This window comes from Strongylocentrotus purpuratus, unplaced genomic scaffold, assembly GCF_000002235.5.
Source record: "Strongylocentrotus purpuratus isolate Spur 01 unplaced genomic scaffold, Spur_5.0 spur5_scaffold_6, whole genome shotgun sequence".
Classification (NCBI taxonomy): Eukaryota; Metazoa; Echinodermata; class Echinoidea; order Camarodonta; family Strongylocentrotidae; genus Strongylocentrotus; species Strongylocentrotus purpuratus.
Genome location: NW_022145612.1, coordinates 22,302,862 through 22,321,438, shown reverse-complemented (window position 1 = coordinate 22,321,438; position 18,577 = coordinate 22,302,862). Strand labels below are relative to the sequence as shown.

The window sequence follows — 18,577 nt, the reverse complement described above, 5'->3', positions numbered from 1 at the left end:
ATGTCAAGGCAGAAATTGCAGTATGTTTTGTTAGCCATCGTTTGGTTTGAACACTTTTGATCCCTTGGCGAGTCACACACGAGGCGTCAGTCACTGACGTATAGTACTGCGTCAGTCAATAACGTAGCACTGCGTCAGTGACTGACGCTGTCCTTGGCGCGCCTTGTGAAAGTGGTATGACGCAAAGGGTGAATAGAAAGTGAACAGTGTTTGTTTACCATTGCATGCTGATCTGCACAACCAACACCATCACCACCGCCACCACCACCACTACCGTACTGCCACCAGGCATAACATAAACAAATGTTGTATTGCCCTTTAGGTGCCAAAACATGGGTCGGTCGGTCGGAAATCTTTTTTTTTTTAAGTTTTGTTTCCCCCTCTCTGGGCTGATATTTTTCATTTTTTTTCCTTTAAAGCCGATATTTTGGGGTCAGTCGTAAAGGGCAATACAACATTTTTAAAAATTTTATTTATTTATTTATTCATTTAAAAAAATTTTTTTTGGAGGGGGCCTTATCATGCACCACCACCATGCACAAGGGCCAACATCATAACCACAATCAAGCCACCCGTACCACCATGCACCAACATGCTCAATCATGCTCCACCAAAAATGCACCATCACCACCACCCCACCTCCATCACAACCGGCCATCATTACGCCACACTCATGCACCATCACCACCACCACCACCACCACCACCACCACCATTACTGAACGTATGTACACACACAAATATCATATTATCTCTTCTTTTGTCTTTTTTAAAACTTTACAAGCTTATTTTATTTCAAACAAAGACAATTAAATCGCCGATGACATTAACTATTTTGTTGGTAAAATTTACGCACATCGCACGGGCACATACAAAATAAACATCATAAAGTTTTACAGGAGAAAGGCATGAACTTTTGACATGATACATGATTGTTATTGACAAGAATTACTGTAGCAAGTACTGCCTTTTTTCAATGCCCCCATCTGCAGATCCTAAGAATTATTCTTTGCTGTTGCAAACAAACTCGAATTCTTCAATGACAGCTCATCATTTCAAAAAATGTTAACTAAGCGGTGTATGAAAAATGTGAAAAAAATAACAGTACTCTAATGACACCGTATTTTTTTATAATTGCTATACTTGCGTAAACTTGTTAACACGGTGCCCTGTTATGGCGGAGGTGTATTTAAGATATGTAACATAATATATACAAACATAATCAATGTTATGAATTTGTTTTTGAATTCTTTCTTGAAATAGTGTATCAAATTACACACTAGTGTATATGTTTATCCAAGTGTGTATGTATATCATTGTGTATATATCATAATCGATCAAAGAAATTTATCGTAACTATGATCGTCGAGAGCCTTCGCTGTCATGAGTTACATATAAGTCACTTTTTTTAGACGTAGTACAATACTGGCATTCATTGGACATGTTACTTAATAGACTATATTGGAGCATTTTACCTTAACTGGGTGAGTAAAAATAATTTTTAAAACGCCTCGATTGGCTAAAAGTTGTCAATGTGGTTGATATAGTGGTGAATAATTTAACTTCAGTTCTTTTTTTGAAACTGTGCGAGTTGCTTTAAAATACAAATTGTTCACTATAAGTCTATTAATTAAAAAAACACTGTCATAATACATTTTTTTACAACAAAAACTGCATTCAACATAAGTATGATTGTAAATCTAGTAATACTGAAGTGACAACGTGAATGATGTTCAAATTGTATTTTTTCCTGAAGAATAGGAAAATCATACACTTTCGCTCATTCGCCGACACCATGTATAAATTTTCCTCACGACAAATGTTCAAGTTCAAGTTTATTCTACATTTGGGAAGATAATTATGGTTTCGTAAATTGGAGAGCATTTAAAAAGGCGGTACACTGTTATTTTGCGCCATGTTTGGGAACCCTTGGTGCAGGGAGGATGTCACTTTACTCTAAAATAATGCAAGGAAGGTGATAATAAAACTTGTGTATACATCATATTTTTTTGAATGCTTATTTTGATAATCGCATCGAATAAACGGACGGCTCCTCGTCGTCGGGCAAGCGTTACCCAATAGAAGTGTGTTTCAATTGTGTTTAATATGTACGTATCAGGAGCTCTGTCGTAAGAATTAAAATGGGTAAACGGATTAGGAGAAAGTTGAAGAAATTATAGAAAAGACATGATGTCGGCTTGTGATTGCATAAAGTTGGTCTGTGGTCAGTTGTCATATTAAAGGTCGAATGGCTTTATGTAGTTTGACCAAGTTTAAGTTGATTTGTTTTTGAGTGCCTCAGGTACATAGTACGCGTCATTGTTGCTAAGTGGCATGTAGAATTTGGTCATCCCATCTCCGTAGATCTCAAAGCAAGGGCGGGCATTCAATCCTTCTTTCTATATCATAAACAAAATGGGCAAACAGAAAGAGTAAACAATTTAGTTAATACAGAAATCCCTTTGGCCACAATCATTCATTTGTAAAGAATTCAACTAGTCCTTTTACGGACTTCGCCTATATATAGGACTAAGTCTGGTCTTTATCCAGAAAGGCTTATCTCATTCATGCTCAAATCACCATGTCTCCTCCATCCAATTCACCTTCCTATTTCCATTTCCACTCGCTTGAAACTGATATAACCGAGAGACCGTGTAATCGTCTTACAACTGAACTTACAGTGAATTCGGTTCACTGATAACATGCAAGGGAAATATACAGTTCGAATACAAATAGTGTACCCAATTTTAGTAACTTCTAATTATAAAGTTAAAACGTATGTGACCTTGAATCATATATCAAGGTAAAGGGTAATTTATACCTTGTCTAATGATACCATAATCATAATTGTGCTGCCACGGATGACTGAGCAGTAGTCTTTTCAAAAAGTATTGTCAAAATCCTCTTGTATATACCGAGTTTGGGCTGAAGCAGTGAATGTGTGTTATCTCATTCCAGACACAATAATTGCTCACTTATTTACATCGACTATTGGGCAGTTATAAAGAAATGGTGTTGATATCAACTCAAACACAAGAAAATTCTTAGTACAAGCAAAATGTATGATATCTCTACACTATGATTACAATTCATTCGCATCTCTTGTTTCAATTAACCCTTCTCATTGCCATTGAGTGATACAAAATGGATAACGTTTATTTGGGATGTTATCTTTTTAAAAATGAAAGTCTACTGTCAATTTCTTTGATACTTATCATCGTGTTCTTTCTTGCATTGGGGTTTCGTTATTCCTTGAATTTTCAAAGGTTACGAAACCAGTGTTCGAGATAAACACTTTAGGCTCCTTGACAGCCAGTAAGCTTGCAGAAGGCTTGCTCGACATAGCAACACATAATGTATGCAGACTGGACTCCAAGTAATGGAATACCTCGTCAATATAGGTCCACGTGAAAGAAACATCAATACATTTGAATATGTCAATATCCTACAATGATCTACTTATTCTTAACTGCAACCACTATATAATCCTAACTCTTAATACAATTATCGTCTTACAACTGAAAAAGTGGAAAGTGGATTATATTCGGTTCTCTGATACACGCTCCGGTGACAATGTTGATCCGCGGTCAATATCCTACAATAACCAGATAACCTAATTCTCAACTGCAACCCTTGATCAAACACTATACCTAACCTAACCCTAGACCTAAACAAAAACACACTTTCAATCCTTACTGTATCTTTGCCGACGAAAAGGGAAAGAAGGACAAAGATTAAAAGAGAGAAAAGGCAATTAATGGAGAAATGGGTATAGACATTGTGGCAGGTTGCCTTGCGCTAAACAATAATATTTATCCGATAGTATATTTCTACTATAATTAAGGACGAGGAAATAAGACGATAGGACTGCCTCCCACACGCTCCCTCTAATCAGATCATCATCACGTGGCGGCCACAGCCGAGATGGAGCCCACTCTCTGACGCCAATCGCTCTTTTCAATCATGACTTCAGGAATGTCTTAATGTAACGTATACGAATACGATTGCAGAGAATTATATCCATTAAATTACGGGGGTGTACCTTTTTGAGCAGGGCAGCCTTCAGCTCTATGGCGCTAATCAGAGGTCTTGTACAAGTCATGATTAGCAATATAACTTTCCGAGTGAGACCGGTGCCTCCAATGCCCCCCCCCCCCCCCCCCCCCACTGGAATTATCACGCTACAAGACTGTTTGACGAAATAAAGCCCGGAGAAAATAGGCACAATGTCGGGCTGCCGTAAATCCTTCTTCGCAACACCAAATTATTTCAAGAACATGTCTGGGTTGCACGCCTGCCATCGATTAGAAATAGGTATAGGGGTATACTTCAAAATATACCTGGTTTTTAGTTTCATCATCATCATCCTTTTTTCTCCCCCATTTTTCAGGCATGTTTCACATTTTTTACACCTTCCTCCGTTACCAACGCCATAATCCTTATTTTCACGAAGTGACGGTAGTGAATGAAAATTGCATACAATTTGCGTGCGGATTTTCCTCACTACCGTCACTTCGTGAGTCTTTCCAGCTTTCTCACCTTGATCTTCCCATTAAGGGCTGGGTAAACCCTCCAGATAGCAAAGAAGACGGACAGCATCCAACGGAAAGGGAAATCGGTTCCGATGGCGTCGACGATGGCAGGGACCTCGATCACCCTAAAACCGTCATCTTCACACCGCTTCTGGAGCTCATCGTCCACTGCGTCATCGTGCTCGCTCAAGATCGTACCCACCATGTAACGCAGCTCACTCTCAGGGGTCTGATCGACCAAAGGAGAAGATGGATTTTAAAGATTATGTCGGCAAACATCAGGATAATGAGAAGTTCATTATGAGTATAAACCTGCTGAAATAATGATGATCCATTTATTGAAAATCAAATTAAAAGCTAATCTAAATCCATCCGGGTTTAAAAATGAAGAATGTTATAAACACAAGTTTAAAGGTAGATGTCCCATTTACAGGCCTAAAAAAATGAAAAGGTTAAATTCCAACGGCATTTGAAAGATAATACTAATTTAGAACTTCCCTAAAAAAAGGTGGGGCTTGAAAATGTCTTCAAGTGGGAAAATAACGACTATTAGTTGTCAAATCGACTTAGGAGCTATAGAGCCAATAAGTAATAGTCTTGATTTTTAGACTATTGCACTGAATGGTCTTACGTTTTGTGCTGCGCAAAGATTCAATCAGTTTAATTTTGGCCATCACAAAAAGTGGGTTATTGATGAAGACAAATGCTCATTAACCATTTACAGCTCACTGTATGTATGTTATAACCAAAACAGAAAAAACAACAATCAGTCACTCAATAGTGTCTGGCAGTGAAGTCTGGCAAGTAAACCGGTTTCCTTGCATAATTTGAATATTAGGACACTGCTAACGTTTAAATTTCACAGATAGGACATACATGACATATTCATAATTCCTGCAAAGTTCTAAAGAATTTTAGGTTGGCTGCAAAAGGGACATAGTACCTTCAAAGCCCCCTAAGTGTTGGGAGCCCCAAATTCGGCAAAAAAATTGATGGCAAAATTTCACTTAAATTGCATCATATTGTGAAATAGGATGTCATTAAGACACACATCTGCAAAGATTTACCCCAAAATGCGTTTGAAGACAAAATGACAGAATACATAATTTGGGTTTTCTGTTGTACGCAGAAAACTTAAATTGTGTATTCTTTCATCAATTCGACTTCACACACATTTGTTTTTGAAAATCCATGCAGAAATATATATTAAATTTGAAATCCTCTTTCAAAAAATGTTGCCATCATATTTGTTGGGCTCCCAACACTTAGAGGGTCTTTAAACACCTTCCTCAGCGCCAAAAAAATTGTAACCAAAAATTCGCGCGCGCACACACATAAAAAGAAGAAGTAAATAAATAGGGAATCATTTTTGATCTTCTGATACAATCAGGTATTAAACCTTGAGAGCATGGCACCCTGGGGATTAATTGTCGATTCGTAAGCCCCATTAATCCGATTATGAATGCTAAATGAGACAAGCCGTTCATTTTCTTTGTTTAACTTGCCTTCAACAACAATAGTCTTATTCCTAATGACATCATATAGGCTCGTCAATGTACGGCGAGGTTAAAGCCACAGAGTTTTCACGAACTAATGCGATTTGGCAGTTTCTTTTTACTTTTATCCTTCACTTTTTAATCCCTCTTCCTCCTCAGTCTCCCCCTTTATGTTTCTCTTCCTCTTCTTTTTTCTCCTCCTCCTCTCCTTTTCACTTTCTCCTGGTTCAATAATGAATGCCGAGGAAAACTGAACAGTGTCTACCGCCCAGCTGACTGAGGAATATTATCCTTGATTTTGATATTTTTGTGGTAAAGATTAAGGAGAGAGAAGAAAAAAAAAGGGGGGGGGGGCATTATGAACATGGCCCACCTAACATATACTTACCGTCTTTGGGTCATCGTAATAGATGCCCATACATCGCGCATGAGGCGACACACTATTCACCCGGCCGAAAAGCGGTCCGCAGTTTCGATATGGCCCCGTATTGTACAGATACGCCACTCGAAGCTTCCCAACAGGGTTAGATAGTTTCCTCACGACCACTCGGTGAAACAAACCGCTGTAAGCCAAGACGGAGACCAGAATCCACACTATGATTAAACTGGCTGCGATGCCAACACAATAACCACACAAGAAATCAGCCATTTTTCCTACTCTGAGCTTTCCAGCTTTTCCTACCACCTGTTGAAGCTCCCAAAGTCTGCAAATTATTTGTGGATCTGTATGTAGATGATAAGTTAAAATCGCGTGTGCGTGTCGGCCACAAGCAAGTTTAAGAACAATTCATATTTAGAAAATATTTGCCTTTGTGTGTAATAATAAGAGCCAGGTGAATGGTTGACTAGGTAAACATACAGACCAACCTTTGATCCCGCGTAAAATTCATATTGAAAGCGAGAGCTAGGTTTCAAAACGAATGATTTATGCGAGCTAGATGCACATGTAGTGTCCCGCTTAAAATTTATGAGTCGAAACCTAACGGTCATACTATGATATATTACGGGCCGTGTTCTAATTAAAGCAACACTTTTGTGGGTAATATTGTTTTGTATTTCAAGAAAATCAAAGCAATATACTTTCCCAAAGTTTATATATCATAATAAAAGTAAGCATATTGACAAAAATGAGGGCCTCTTCTTGCCGAGCCATATACGTTTACTTATGGGTATATAAGGTTGTTAGAAATGCTAACATTATATCGTTCAGATCCCTGAAATTTGACTTCTTTTTTGAACGATTTGAATAAAACGACACCTAAATTAGTTTTACTAACTGTCGTAGATGTTTTTTGTTTTTTTTATCGGCCCCGTTTTTTATCCTACTGTTTGTGAGGCAATGTTATGATAACTTTCCCATTTTATATTTTAGTATCCTCATGTCGTCATTACACATATAGTGCTATACTTCTTGAATCGGTTATATATCCAGTCACAAGAACATTACCCAATTAATCACATCTCCTATGTGCTTAAAAGGATGATTAAGATGATGAAGACGCGCCTATTATTGATTTTCGTTTTTAATGGTTCTGTCGGCTGTGCGGATGATATAAACTTTTATCATGAAATAATTTTGTGCATTCATATGGGATTTTCATCTTAATACGATATCGTTCGTATATGTGGCATACTACATAATTTACAAGATCAAAACATATATCTAAACAGAAGTATGTTCTAAATGCGTTTGATAGTATTACAACAGATTAGATATCTGTCCCTTTCTATTCATGTTTCTCTCCCTTAAAAATTAATATCAATTCATCTTTGTCTATACCGATTCATATTATTCCTTCTCTCTCTCTCTCTCTCTCTCTCCTCATTCTTCCATCTCTATTAATATCAATCCATCAATATGTATACTGATGTTATCATTCTCTCACTCTTCAGCTCTCCCTCTCTATGACAATCCATTTCCTTATTACATAACATGTTTCTTGTCTCTTCTCCTCTCCATTTCTATTTCTACCTCCCTCTTTTTTTCTCAATATTTTTCTCTCATTTCCTTGTGTCCTCTGCAAGGCTTCCATTCCTGCAGCTTCATGTTTCATCCTCCATCTCCCCTCTGTACTACCTCTGTCTCCACCTCTCTCTCTCTCTCTCTCTCTCTCTCCTCCTTCTCTTTCTTCACCTCTCTCTCCCTCTCTCTCCTCCCTCTCTTTCTTCACCTATCTCTCTCTCTCTCTTTCTTCACCTCTCTCTCTTTCTTCACCTCTCTCTCTTTCTTCACCTCCCTCTCTCTCTCTCTCTCCTCCCTCTCTTTCTTCACCTCCCTCTCTCTCTCTCTCTCTCTCTCCTCCCTCTCTTTCTTCACCTCTCTCTCTCCCTTTCTTTCTATCTTTCTCCCTTCTGGTCATCTCTCCTCCCACTCTCTCCTCAAACTCTTGACATGTCCTTACCCCTTCTTCTCTCCATGTGTTTCTACCTTTGTCTGCCTATCTCTTCATCGCTCTCTTGTCATCTCTAATCATAGTACTAAATGAATTCCAAAATGTGGTTTAACTCTGTACAACTTTATTCAAAAACTATACTCGTAACAAAGTGGAGTGGCAGATAAAAACGTAATAAAATCATGATGAATGACAAACATCACTTACAACAAAAGAAGTGAAACGTATTAATGACATTATTAAATACAATTAAAAAAACATTTACAAACTGGTGATTTCATTAAATGGTATAATAGACTTGCTTATACTTTATCTATTGGTTTTGTAACTTTTCACCCTCCAAACTAGAGCAAAGGATATTGCCTTGTATTTTGTATTCAAACTTTAATTCCAGAAAAAGAAAGGATATTTATTGGGATATGTCAATACAAAGTACATGTATATTGTTTCTTTATGAACAGATTGTGAACAATTGAAAATCATTCACACAAAAATCCAGGAATAAGATATTATCTCTATCAAATAAATGAAAATGATTTTTTTGTTGTAACTATGAAACGAGTTTTCATAATAAACACCAATTGATTCTATACATAGCATCAACTAAAAAGCAAATAGAGTGTGCAAGTATTTCTCCCAAAGACCAACATAGAACCCAACAAATTAGTATTCATTTTGCCTAAAGTTATATTAAATGATATACAGCCAAGTGGGATACGGTCTACACTGCAAACTACAAAAAAACATTTATGACATGGCGTGACATAAATGTGCATTTCTCATTCTCATGCTAGATCTTTACGTTTCTTTGTCCTGTATAAGAAGAGTTGATGATTTTGAAATATATAACTATTTAAAATATATTTACAAATATAAATATATACTTTACATTTGTTGAAATATTAACGATTGGAAAACATTTGATGCTGGTCTGTTTTCAAAACTTGGAAGAGTAACTAAAATTACGGACGGAATATACTCCTTGTATACCGGTAATTGAAAGACAAAGATATTTATAACGATAACAAACCCTTCTTGAAGATTTTGATTTGAACAGAATACCTTTGGATCAGAAACAACAGCAATCAATAAAACCATGTACTGATCCTGTACAATCTGATATGTAGTTCTAATAATGATGTAGGCAATATTAAGGATATGACAATGTAAAAAACAACAACAGTAAGCCTAACTTTTTTGTGACTCTCTATCCTACTATCATTCTGAACTATTTTGTCCTCTCTGTGATGTAGGTAACGAGCATATAGTGGTTTCCAACAGTGATCCAAATCATGTTTTTATATCTATGCTTTAAGACTATCATTTATATGTCTGACTTCCATCCTTGCTCAATGCTCATTTAGTTAAAAAACTGTGAAAATACATTGTCCTCAAATGTTTGTTCAGTATGCTGTTCTACGGTCCACTGAGCACCTTACTTCACAATAACATAATTTGGAAGGAATTCAATAAAAAGTACTTTCGTTATTTTATACAGCTGGCATCATCAACTCTTTCACAATGCTGTTTTGACACATTAAATCGACATTAAAGATTGTTGGGCTTTTCATAACATGAAGCTAATGGTATTTACATCACATTCCTCAATTCATGGCTGAATAATTTTGATTGTTAATCAAATTTATCTTCTTTACTAACAGCACCAAATGCTTCTTCACCTCCTCGTCTCCCCCAGTGTCTGCTATGTTCCTTTGGTGGCGGCTGTGGTAGCAGTGGATAGAACAGGCTTCCACAGGAACTCACTGCCATGAGCAAAATCAGCTCCTCCAAACAGCTGAATGGCTGGTTTGTGATCGTTGAGCGCCGTCATGGTCAGTGGTTCCCATTCAGGACCCTTGGTGCTCCTGGACCTGCGGCTCTGTCTTGTTCCTCCGGTTCCAGATGCCCTAGGAGTGGTACCGCCTGGTGAAGCCACTCCTGCTTTCAAAGTAGTTGCTGGTGCAGTGTGAGAGCGAACCTTTGACTTTCCTACAATGAAAAAGGCAGGGAGTTATAATCAAACATCGAACCATAAAACTTATATGGTCCAAAACACAAACATCTCTGTATGATTTTCAAGTGCTAGTATCAGAACTGTTTGATGCTAACCCTACAGGTTGGTGAAAAGTTAGGTTTGGAGTAAAAGATAAGGTTACGTTACTTACGTAAAGTGTTTGATTAACCCTATATATAGGGGGGGGGGGGGGGGGGGGGGGGGGGGGGGGGGGGGCTTAATAAGCCCCTCTCTACATTTTCACGATAATTTGTTATGTACTTGAAGAAAAAAAATCAGATCTACCGTTACAAAAGTTACGTGACCTTTTGTCTTTGCATGTCAGCCCGCAAATTGCACATTTTCGTAATTTGTGTACAAAACATATCATTTTTTCCAAAAAAGAGATAAAACGTTGATTATTTGGTCTCGATTACAGTTTAGGTGTTTGTTTTGGGGGTCAATATAGTTGAATTATAGAATTATATACAACAAAAACAATAAAATACATCAGTTACAAAAACAAAGAAATTAGTAAAACAATAGATAACATAAGGAATAACCTGGCTCTTCCAAATGTTGTTGTTGTATTATTATTCCAAATGGCCTGAAGAATATATGTTGAGAAAATGAATGTTTGAATATAAAGAATATATGATTTAGGGGTAAAAATGTAAATTTTATGACCTTAAATGCATAAATTACCATAGATATGCAAATGAGTGAATTTTTCAAAAAATTAAAATGACCACTTCACACTTCACTTGACATGCATGCATATTCTCGCAGCAATCGGCCAAGATCTTAGGGGAGGTCCCCCCCCCCCCCCCCCCCCCCCCCCCCCCCCCCCGGCTATGCAGTTTTAAAATAGGGTTAAGGGTTAAAATTAAAGTTTTAGCTAGTGTAAGAAAATGATTGTGGAGCAATTGTTAGTGGAGAATGTGTCGTACAACCCCTTCAACAACCAATTAAAGCATGTTTCTCACCACTTCTACTTGAACTTTGACCATCTCTTGGTGTCTTGGTCTCGGATGATGCAGCCTCTACACTAGCCCCTGTCACCATCTCCGATCTATTCTTCTCCTTGGCGGCAAGATTCTCCAGGAAACGTCCTTCACACGTTGCTTCCTTCTCAGTCAAGAAAACCAGTTGTTTTTTCTTCTCTTTCTTGACTCCCTCCAGATCTAGCCCACCACTACCAGTGTCGTCTGCTGCTGAACCCTGAGGAGGTACATGGTTGCTGGTGATTTGGTCCGGTCGGTCCTGGGTGGGTGGGATCCGAGGGTAACCCATGTCTTCGTCACCACCCAGGGCCATGTCAGGGAGGGAGAAAGAGGTGACGGAGCGATCACTCGTCTGGCCATCATCATAGTCCAGGACATCATTGAAGAATTGTTCATCATTGTCTGTTTCTTTATCCTCTTGATTGTTGGCATCTTGGACCATATCTGGTTTAAAATAAAATAAAAATAATAATTCCGCAAGTTACAATTGCCGTGACTAAAGAGATACCCTTTCTTTCCAAGATACTTTCCTTTTCTTCCACGAGTGATTTTCACATTTTGAAAAATGTCACAAATAAATCATAGCCCTTGCATTTCTAATCCAGATATAAGTGCGCACATGCATATCTCTGACAAATACAATCTATTGGTTATTATATAATCAATCACATGCATATCATTTCAAAATTAAATGGGAGATCCCCACTTAATGCTTCACAACCGTTCACACATCAATTAATTTGCATTAAAAATTGGTGATCTGATAAAACAAAATGTAATAAAACAAACATCAAACTACAGAGAGAGAAATCACACATCTATCAAAGCCTCTACTCAACATAATTGCTAAAATCAAATCCGTTTTGCAGTATTTACTTATTATAAATGTAAAGTTGGTACCTTTTTTAAAAATAAATAAAATGCAATCCCCATTGTAGATGTTTTATCTACATTATTAGGACAAGGTAGAAAGAAACAAAATCAACCTGGCAATGATCTGCATCATGCTTCTTCTTCTCCCGCTCAATCTACAGCATTCTTACCTATATCGTAACTTTCAAGGTTGTCTTCAAATCGTAGAGGTTCTATCTCCATATCCGAGGAGCTCAGTAGCCACTTCTTATAGCTCTTATCTTCCTCTGTGCCTTCCTCACTATCATCATCCTGCAAAAACACAAGGCATATAACTTACATTAGAGGGCTCTCTAGATTTATAGGCATCGTTTAAAAATGTTAAATCTGAGATGCATGGCCCTACGTGTTATCAGTGTTTATAAGATGATGACGTGGATCCTAATCAAATGATTGGTTGAAAGCGTACATGTTACCAAGCATTTATTTTGCCTAACGCGTAATTTGGATTATGACTGGTCATTATCCAATTCTAATGACCGGTCATTAGTAAAATCATGTGATAAAACATCATTTATGAAACAAATAAAACATAATCTTATAAAACAAATAATACACATTATTTTGTTCGGGCATTAGTAAAATTACCCACACTTGGTACCTCCAAAACGGTCCAAACAGTGTCAGACTGTTCCAAAGTGTGGGTAACTCTTACCAATGCCCTTACTGCTGTGTATTATTTGTATACTGTGATATGGTGCAATATTGAAGCCCTAAAAAATTGCGCTTCAAAATGATCATGAAGTGCCTCAAAAAAGTAAAAATCTTTGAGTGACCAGTTTTACCATAATTAGGCAAAAAAATGAAATTTTGATTTCCAATCATAAATATCTTGATAATCAGACAGGCGATCTGCTTGTAGAAGTCATGGGATTCCTGACTGACCTAAAGGTTTATAATTATGATTGCAACATGAGCTATATCCAGGATTCTTTGTTTCAGAATCTGAGGCAATGTTATTGAGTCACTTCAAGTGAATCAATCTTGTACTGTCACTGCAACAAAGTACCTTAACCCATAGATAGCGGTTTCATTTTCTCTAACACTATAGCATACATTTCTAATTGGAATGCATCTTGGCATGCTAGAGTTTAGTCTTCTACAAATCGATCATAGTAATAGAAAAGGAATTAAACTGTAAGATAACGCTACGATATAGAATGCCCAAACAGATGACTGAAATTCAAATAATATAAAGACCTTGGAAAAGTCAACATTTTGAGGAGCTGCAGGAGATTGAGCTTTACCTTTCATAAAATTGGAACCAACGCCCATTATAAATGTTGCAGGTCCATTTTTTAAAGATGCACAAGTTCATACATCAGATGAATCAAATCGCTCAGACAGTATGGCCTTTGAAGGTGGCATCACAAGCCAATGCCAGAGGCCACAAAAATGATTTCCATAATGTCATCAGCTGACAGCCAGAAAGGCTTAAAAACTTGTATATGTTTGAATGGAGTTAACGTCCCTCTGACTCTCAGCAGACGATATCCAGGATACAAGACTTTTATCTATGTATACATTGAAACCTGTATATAAAGACCGCTCAAGGGAGATAAGATAAGTTGTCTTTATAGGCAGGTGGATTTAATGTACAGGTTCCTTCAGTACACGTTTCCAGGAGAGACCATTTTCAAGGGAAACAAAAAATGTGGTCTTTTTATACAGGTGGTCGCTATTAAAAGCAGGTTTGACTGTACTTACCACTTGAAGCCAGGATGGGAGGTAGCGGAGAGGTCCTTCATGGCCTTCAAAGTTGTTGAAATCTGGCATGGGGTTGTTGTAGAGGAGCACACCGGTCTTGTCTTCGTTGGCCAGGGCAGCACGATACATGAGCTCCATACGACGCTGGGTCTCTTTGACTCGATCCTTGTAGCTGTTGTCTTGTAGCTTCTCACTCTCAGGTACCTGATCATGGATTCAAGGTCAGTCAAGGTTAGAGGTCAATTGAAAAGTTGTGTTTGAAAATAAATGTGATTTCTCATTCCTGCCAGACAGAGATTTTCAAAATATCATGCAATTTTACTGCATCATTACAGCTCTGCATTGTCACAAGTTATTAATCTTTACATGTATTAATAAATTGAGAAAGTGAAAAACTTGAACAATTTAGGGGTTAATTTTCCTTTTGTCAAGATTTATTTTATACTAAAGTCAGAGTCTCAGTCGATCTGATTTTCAAACTTTAAGCAATATCATATATTGAAGCAGATCATTAATTGTTGTAGTATCTAGGGATATTGCTTACATCTACAAGGTTTCTAAACAATTTATAGTTTACCTTATATTCCCCTAATATCACCCAATACAGTGAAGAATATAACATTAGAAACTGACATGTACTTCTTAAAATGGACTTCCTTCTTGCTTTAAAATCCTATCTCCATCAAACCTACCTCAGTCTCACTGTAGAAACTCCTCTTTGCTACTGTCTTGTTCTTCGTCAGGCATTCTCTCACGAACGCTCCGTAGGCATCCTTGAGTTCTAGTGGGATACGAGCATCAGCGAACTTGAGTTTGACCTGTGACCTGTCTCTCAATGTACTCCACAAGGTATGAGCTCCAGCTCTTCCTGCAATGATCAAAACAGGGATGCAAGTGATGTACACTATTGAAGAAAAAAAGGTAACTGTTCTTCATGTTTAAAAGTGCCTTTCAATGCACCCCTAACAACCATTACAGATAACAAGCCAGTCACTCAGCTCTTAGGAGAGGCCGGTTTTGTCCGACGTAGAAAGTTCTTTTGGAAGCTTGGGGCCCGTCTTATAAACAGATGCAATTAATCACAACTTATTTGCGATTGATATTGATTGCAACTATGTAAATAAGATATAGGAGACTGCACAAACTTGTGAGAGAAATAAAGTTCCTTCGTCTTGGGGCACTACTCAAAAAATATTATAGCTAGCATATTATTACAGGTCCTCTAAAAAGAATAGACCCTCCTAAGCCATGAAATTTTGAAAAATTTAATTTTTGGTCACTTTATAGGTTAGCACTACATCACATTGACATTACCGCTTCAGCCAATTCGAAATGCCTATACGTACAGTGATTACAACTTTCAAAAATTCATAAATTTCTTATATTTAGTCAGATCTAATTGAAACTTTCATCAGTTTGCTTCTCTGAATTTTCTGCTTTCGTTTAGAGTAGTTGTCTATTTCAGTTTTCCATTTCCATTTAATGAAATTCCCTATTGAATCTATCCTTACCTCCTAGCTGCTTGACAGCATTGGGAATTCTTATGACCTTCCTGCGCTCAGGTTCAATTCTTGGATGTAGGTAGTACTCGGCCTCCTCCTGACCAAAGAGGTTGTATAGCCGTTGCTTGTGAAGAGGCAGTTCATCAAAAAAGACCTAATCAGAAATAAAGGTTGGGGTGAACTTATAAGAAGGAGTAAAACTTAACATAACAATGAAGTTACTTTTATAGTCCGTGCTTCTTAGATCAAATAGACTATTTGACAGAATGTCTAAAGGTATATTACTACTACTACTACAACTACTGCTACTGAACTGTGCCTTTGTTACGCTAGAGACCATGAATTTCTAATCACAATTTAGAAATTCTGCATCTCATCATGTACCAGGAATTCAGGAATAATCACAATTAGTGTATCATATTTCCATTCATATAAGAAGGTATATTGGACTACCAGTGTTTGATATCATTTCTACATTTACATATCATGGATTTCTTAGCATTCCATGTCACATATCCTGGAAAAATCTGATCCAATTAAAATCAACCATCAACCCTTCATTTGTCAAGTAGTCCAATGATTGATGTGTCAGATGCACAGGCCATTTGATTAAAATACTGAAATCTGAAGTTAAATCGAATTTGAATTTGAAAAGGGGACATTACAGAACTGTATAAACACTGACATATCACTTTCATGGTATATCATACAATTATATGAGGGTACAAAGCTCACTGTTATATATTGGTAGATATTCTCAAATACTAATGGTAACAATGATGAGAAACATAAAGGCTTCAAACCTAACCTCTTCTTGGATGGCATCCTCGGTTTCTTCCTTGAGAATACCTGTGGCATCATGAGGCTCAAAGACACTATCCTCTGACATCCTTCTGTCTGATGACAATCTTCTGTCCATTGACAGCCTTCTGTCAGTGGACAGCCTTCTGCCTGGTCCCCACTGTCCTGGTCCGTGTGGGACATCGCCGCCACCGCCTCCCTCTACCCCAGCTTCTCCTCCGCCTTCAGCCTCCTCTTTGTCATCTTTCTGCTTTTTCCTCTCTGCTGCCCTCTCTTGGGCTCTTCTGGTCAGCTGCTCTTCCTTGTCTTTACCTGGAGAGCACACAGGGAAGTCAAGCATTGACGCATTAATAACTAGTCCATCGTGATGTGCAATATAGCTCTTGGATTAATAATATCAAGTGGTTGTATGATGTTTAGGCAATCTATATCTATTTGATATGCTTCGTGAAAATACATCTTGAAATCTTCCCAACAGTATGCTGATCTAACGGGATGTTGACTCATTTCTCATCCTGTTGCATCAAACCAAAGTAGTTTGCAACGTTTTGAAGAGCTGGTTATAGCTTTCCACGCTATCTAGAAAATCCTTGAATATACATAATGATTTTATCCTTTATCTAAAACAATGATACTTCTCTTTCACTGTAATTCTCATTTGATGTGGAATCCTATCCTCATAAAATTATACAGGAACTTTGTTGGAAATCTTTGAGCTGCTACAGACATTGTGGCAATATTGGTTATTATTAACAAATGCTTTCAATATATCTTTGAACTCTTTATATTTTCAGCCACAAAACATTTATATTTAAGAAAAAAGGAAAAGTAAACAGAAATAGATGACAGTAATAGAAAAGATTTTTTTTTTTTTACCTAGTTCTTCCTTGCATATTTGCGACAGAGCTTCTTCTGTTTCCTTCTTCTTTTGTAGCTCAGACTTCCTCAACTGGAAAATAAAAGAAGACAGAAAAAACACATTCAATATAAAGCCTACTATGAATGAAGATTCGGGAACATAAAATGGGCTAAAGAGCGGGAATGATGATATAACATTTACAACAAAAGTAATTAGCTTTGGCATACTACTAATATAAAACCTGTCATGCTATGGTAATGCATATATGCATCTAAAGGCAAAATAAAACAAATATGTTTTCCTATTCTCCTGTCTGTCATACAATTTTTAATTTTCCATTTGTTTATGCTTTATCCCTATCATTTTACATTTTTTTGTCTCCATCCTCCCTCCCCCCCCCCTCCCCCTCTCTCTCTCTCTCTCTCCCTCTCTCCCTCTCTCTCCCACTTTCTCCCACCGTTTCCCCGTGCCTTTCACCAGCTATCTCTGTTTTTTCCACAAGCCCCTTTTTCCTTTTCCCTTTTCTCCCCCTCTCTCTCTCTCCCACACTCTCTGTCCAAACAATACCATTCATTTGTATACTCAACGCTCTCAGGGTCGCCTATTCAGCTACAATCACTTAGGGAACCCTCTCCAATTGAGCAAACCAAATTGCCAACAAATTGGAAAATGGCGTTTGACAAATTCAGCCAATTCTAACCCCAATGAGTCCCTCTTTCCTAAACCACACATTCCTTTGACATATCTCTTTTAATCTAATAATGCCAATTTGTCAACTCGTGTCAACGATTAGGTTACTTTTCATACCTGGCCTCTAAATGTGTCACGTTTCCTCAAATTCTCTCACCCGTCCTACCCAATAGATGCCGACATCATTCTATTGACACCAATATACTGTCACAGGTCTTTCTCCCATTCAGGAAACCTGTTATCTATTTTTGCAGTAAATCCTTCCTATACATGTTTTGGGAGTGGTGTGGGTGATTTTATCCAAACATGATCGCGTGCTTTGGAGTTAAGGTTTACTAAGGTTATCAATGTGACATGGTGAATCAATATAGATAATCTGACAGCTCTGGGATGGATGATCTTCGTCTGTAACTGAGATGACATTCATGAGAACATGAACCAAAATTAAAGCACACTTCTGCTGATAGCTAATATAGGTCCCCACTGCAGACCCACCCCTGTTGATTCCATCTATACAGACTTTTTTAACATCCTCATATACTTTGGCCTCTCTCTCTCTTTCATCCATTTTTCTTGCCCCCTCCCCCTAGAATTTAGCTCTTCCACAATATTAGCATCATGTCCACTATTACGCTCTCTCTTACTCTATCTCTCTCTCTCTCTCTGCCTAGCTATTTCCTCCCCCTCTA

At 37.6% G+C, this 18,577-nt stretch overlaps 2 protein-coding genes across 2 annotated transcripts in view; both read right to left on the bottom strand.

Moving 5' to 3' along the window:
- Positions 1–2,026: 2,026 nt before the first annotated feature.
- Positions 2,027–6,889, bottom strand: LOC115919437 (testis-expressed protein 264-like). The gene is made up of 3 exons (XM_030973247.1): positions 6,416–6,889; positions 4,539–4,760; positions 2,027–2,398 (listed from the first exon to the last, which is right to left on the bottom strand). The coding sequence occupies exons 1-3, from the start codon at positions 6,674–6,676 to the stop codon at positions 2,273–2,275; spliced, it is 609 nt and encodes a 202-aa protein (XP_030829107.1). The 5' UTR covers positions 6,677–6,889; the 3' UTR covers positions 2,027–2,272.
- A 1,633-nt stretch (positions 6,890–8,522) lies between these two features.
- Positions 8,523–18,577, bottom strand: part of LOC115929849 — a 40,238-nt gene continuing 30,183 nt past the window's right edge. Inside the window, exons 4-11 of the mRNA XM_030999922.1 lie at positions 17,216–17,288; positions 16,347–16,651; positions 15,548–15,692; positions 14,729–14,904; positions 14,037–14,240; positions 12,461–12,581; positions 11,400–11,861; positions 8,523–10,409 (exon numbers count right to left, since the gene is read on the bottom strand). Of these exons, the coding sequence (XP_030855782.1) occupies positions 10,123–10,409; positions 11,400–11,861; positions 12,461–12,581; positions 14,037–14,240; positions 14,729–14,904; positions 15,548–15,692; positions 16,347–16,651; positions 17,216–17,288 (1,773 nt within the window). The 3' untranslated portion in view covers positions 8,523–10,122. The remainder of the gene's footprint in view (positions 10,410–11,399; positions 11,862–12,460; positions 12,582–14,036; positions 14,241–14,728; positions 14,905–15,547; positions 15,693–16,346; positions 16,652–17,215; positions 17,289–18,577) is intronic.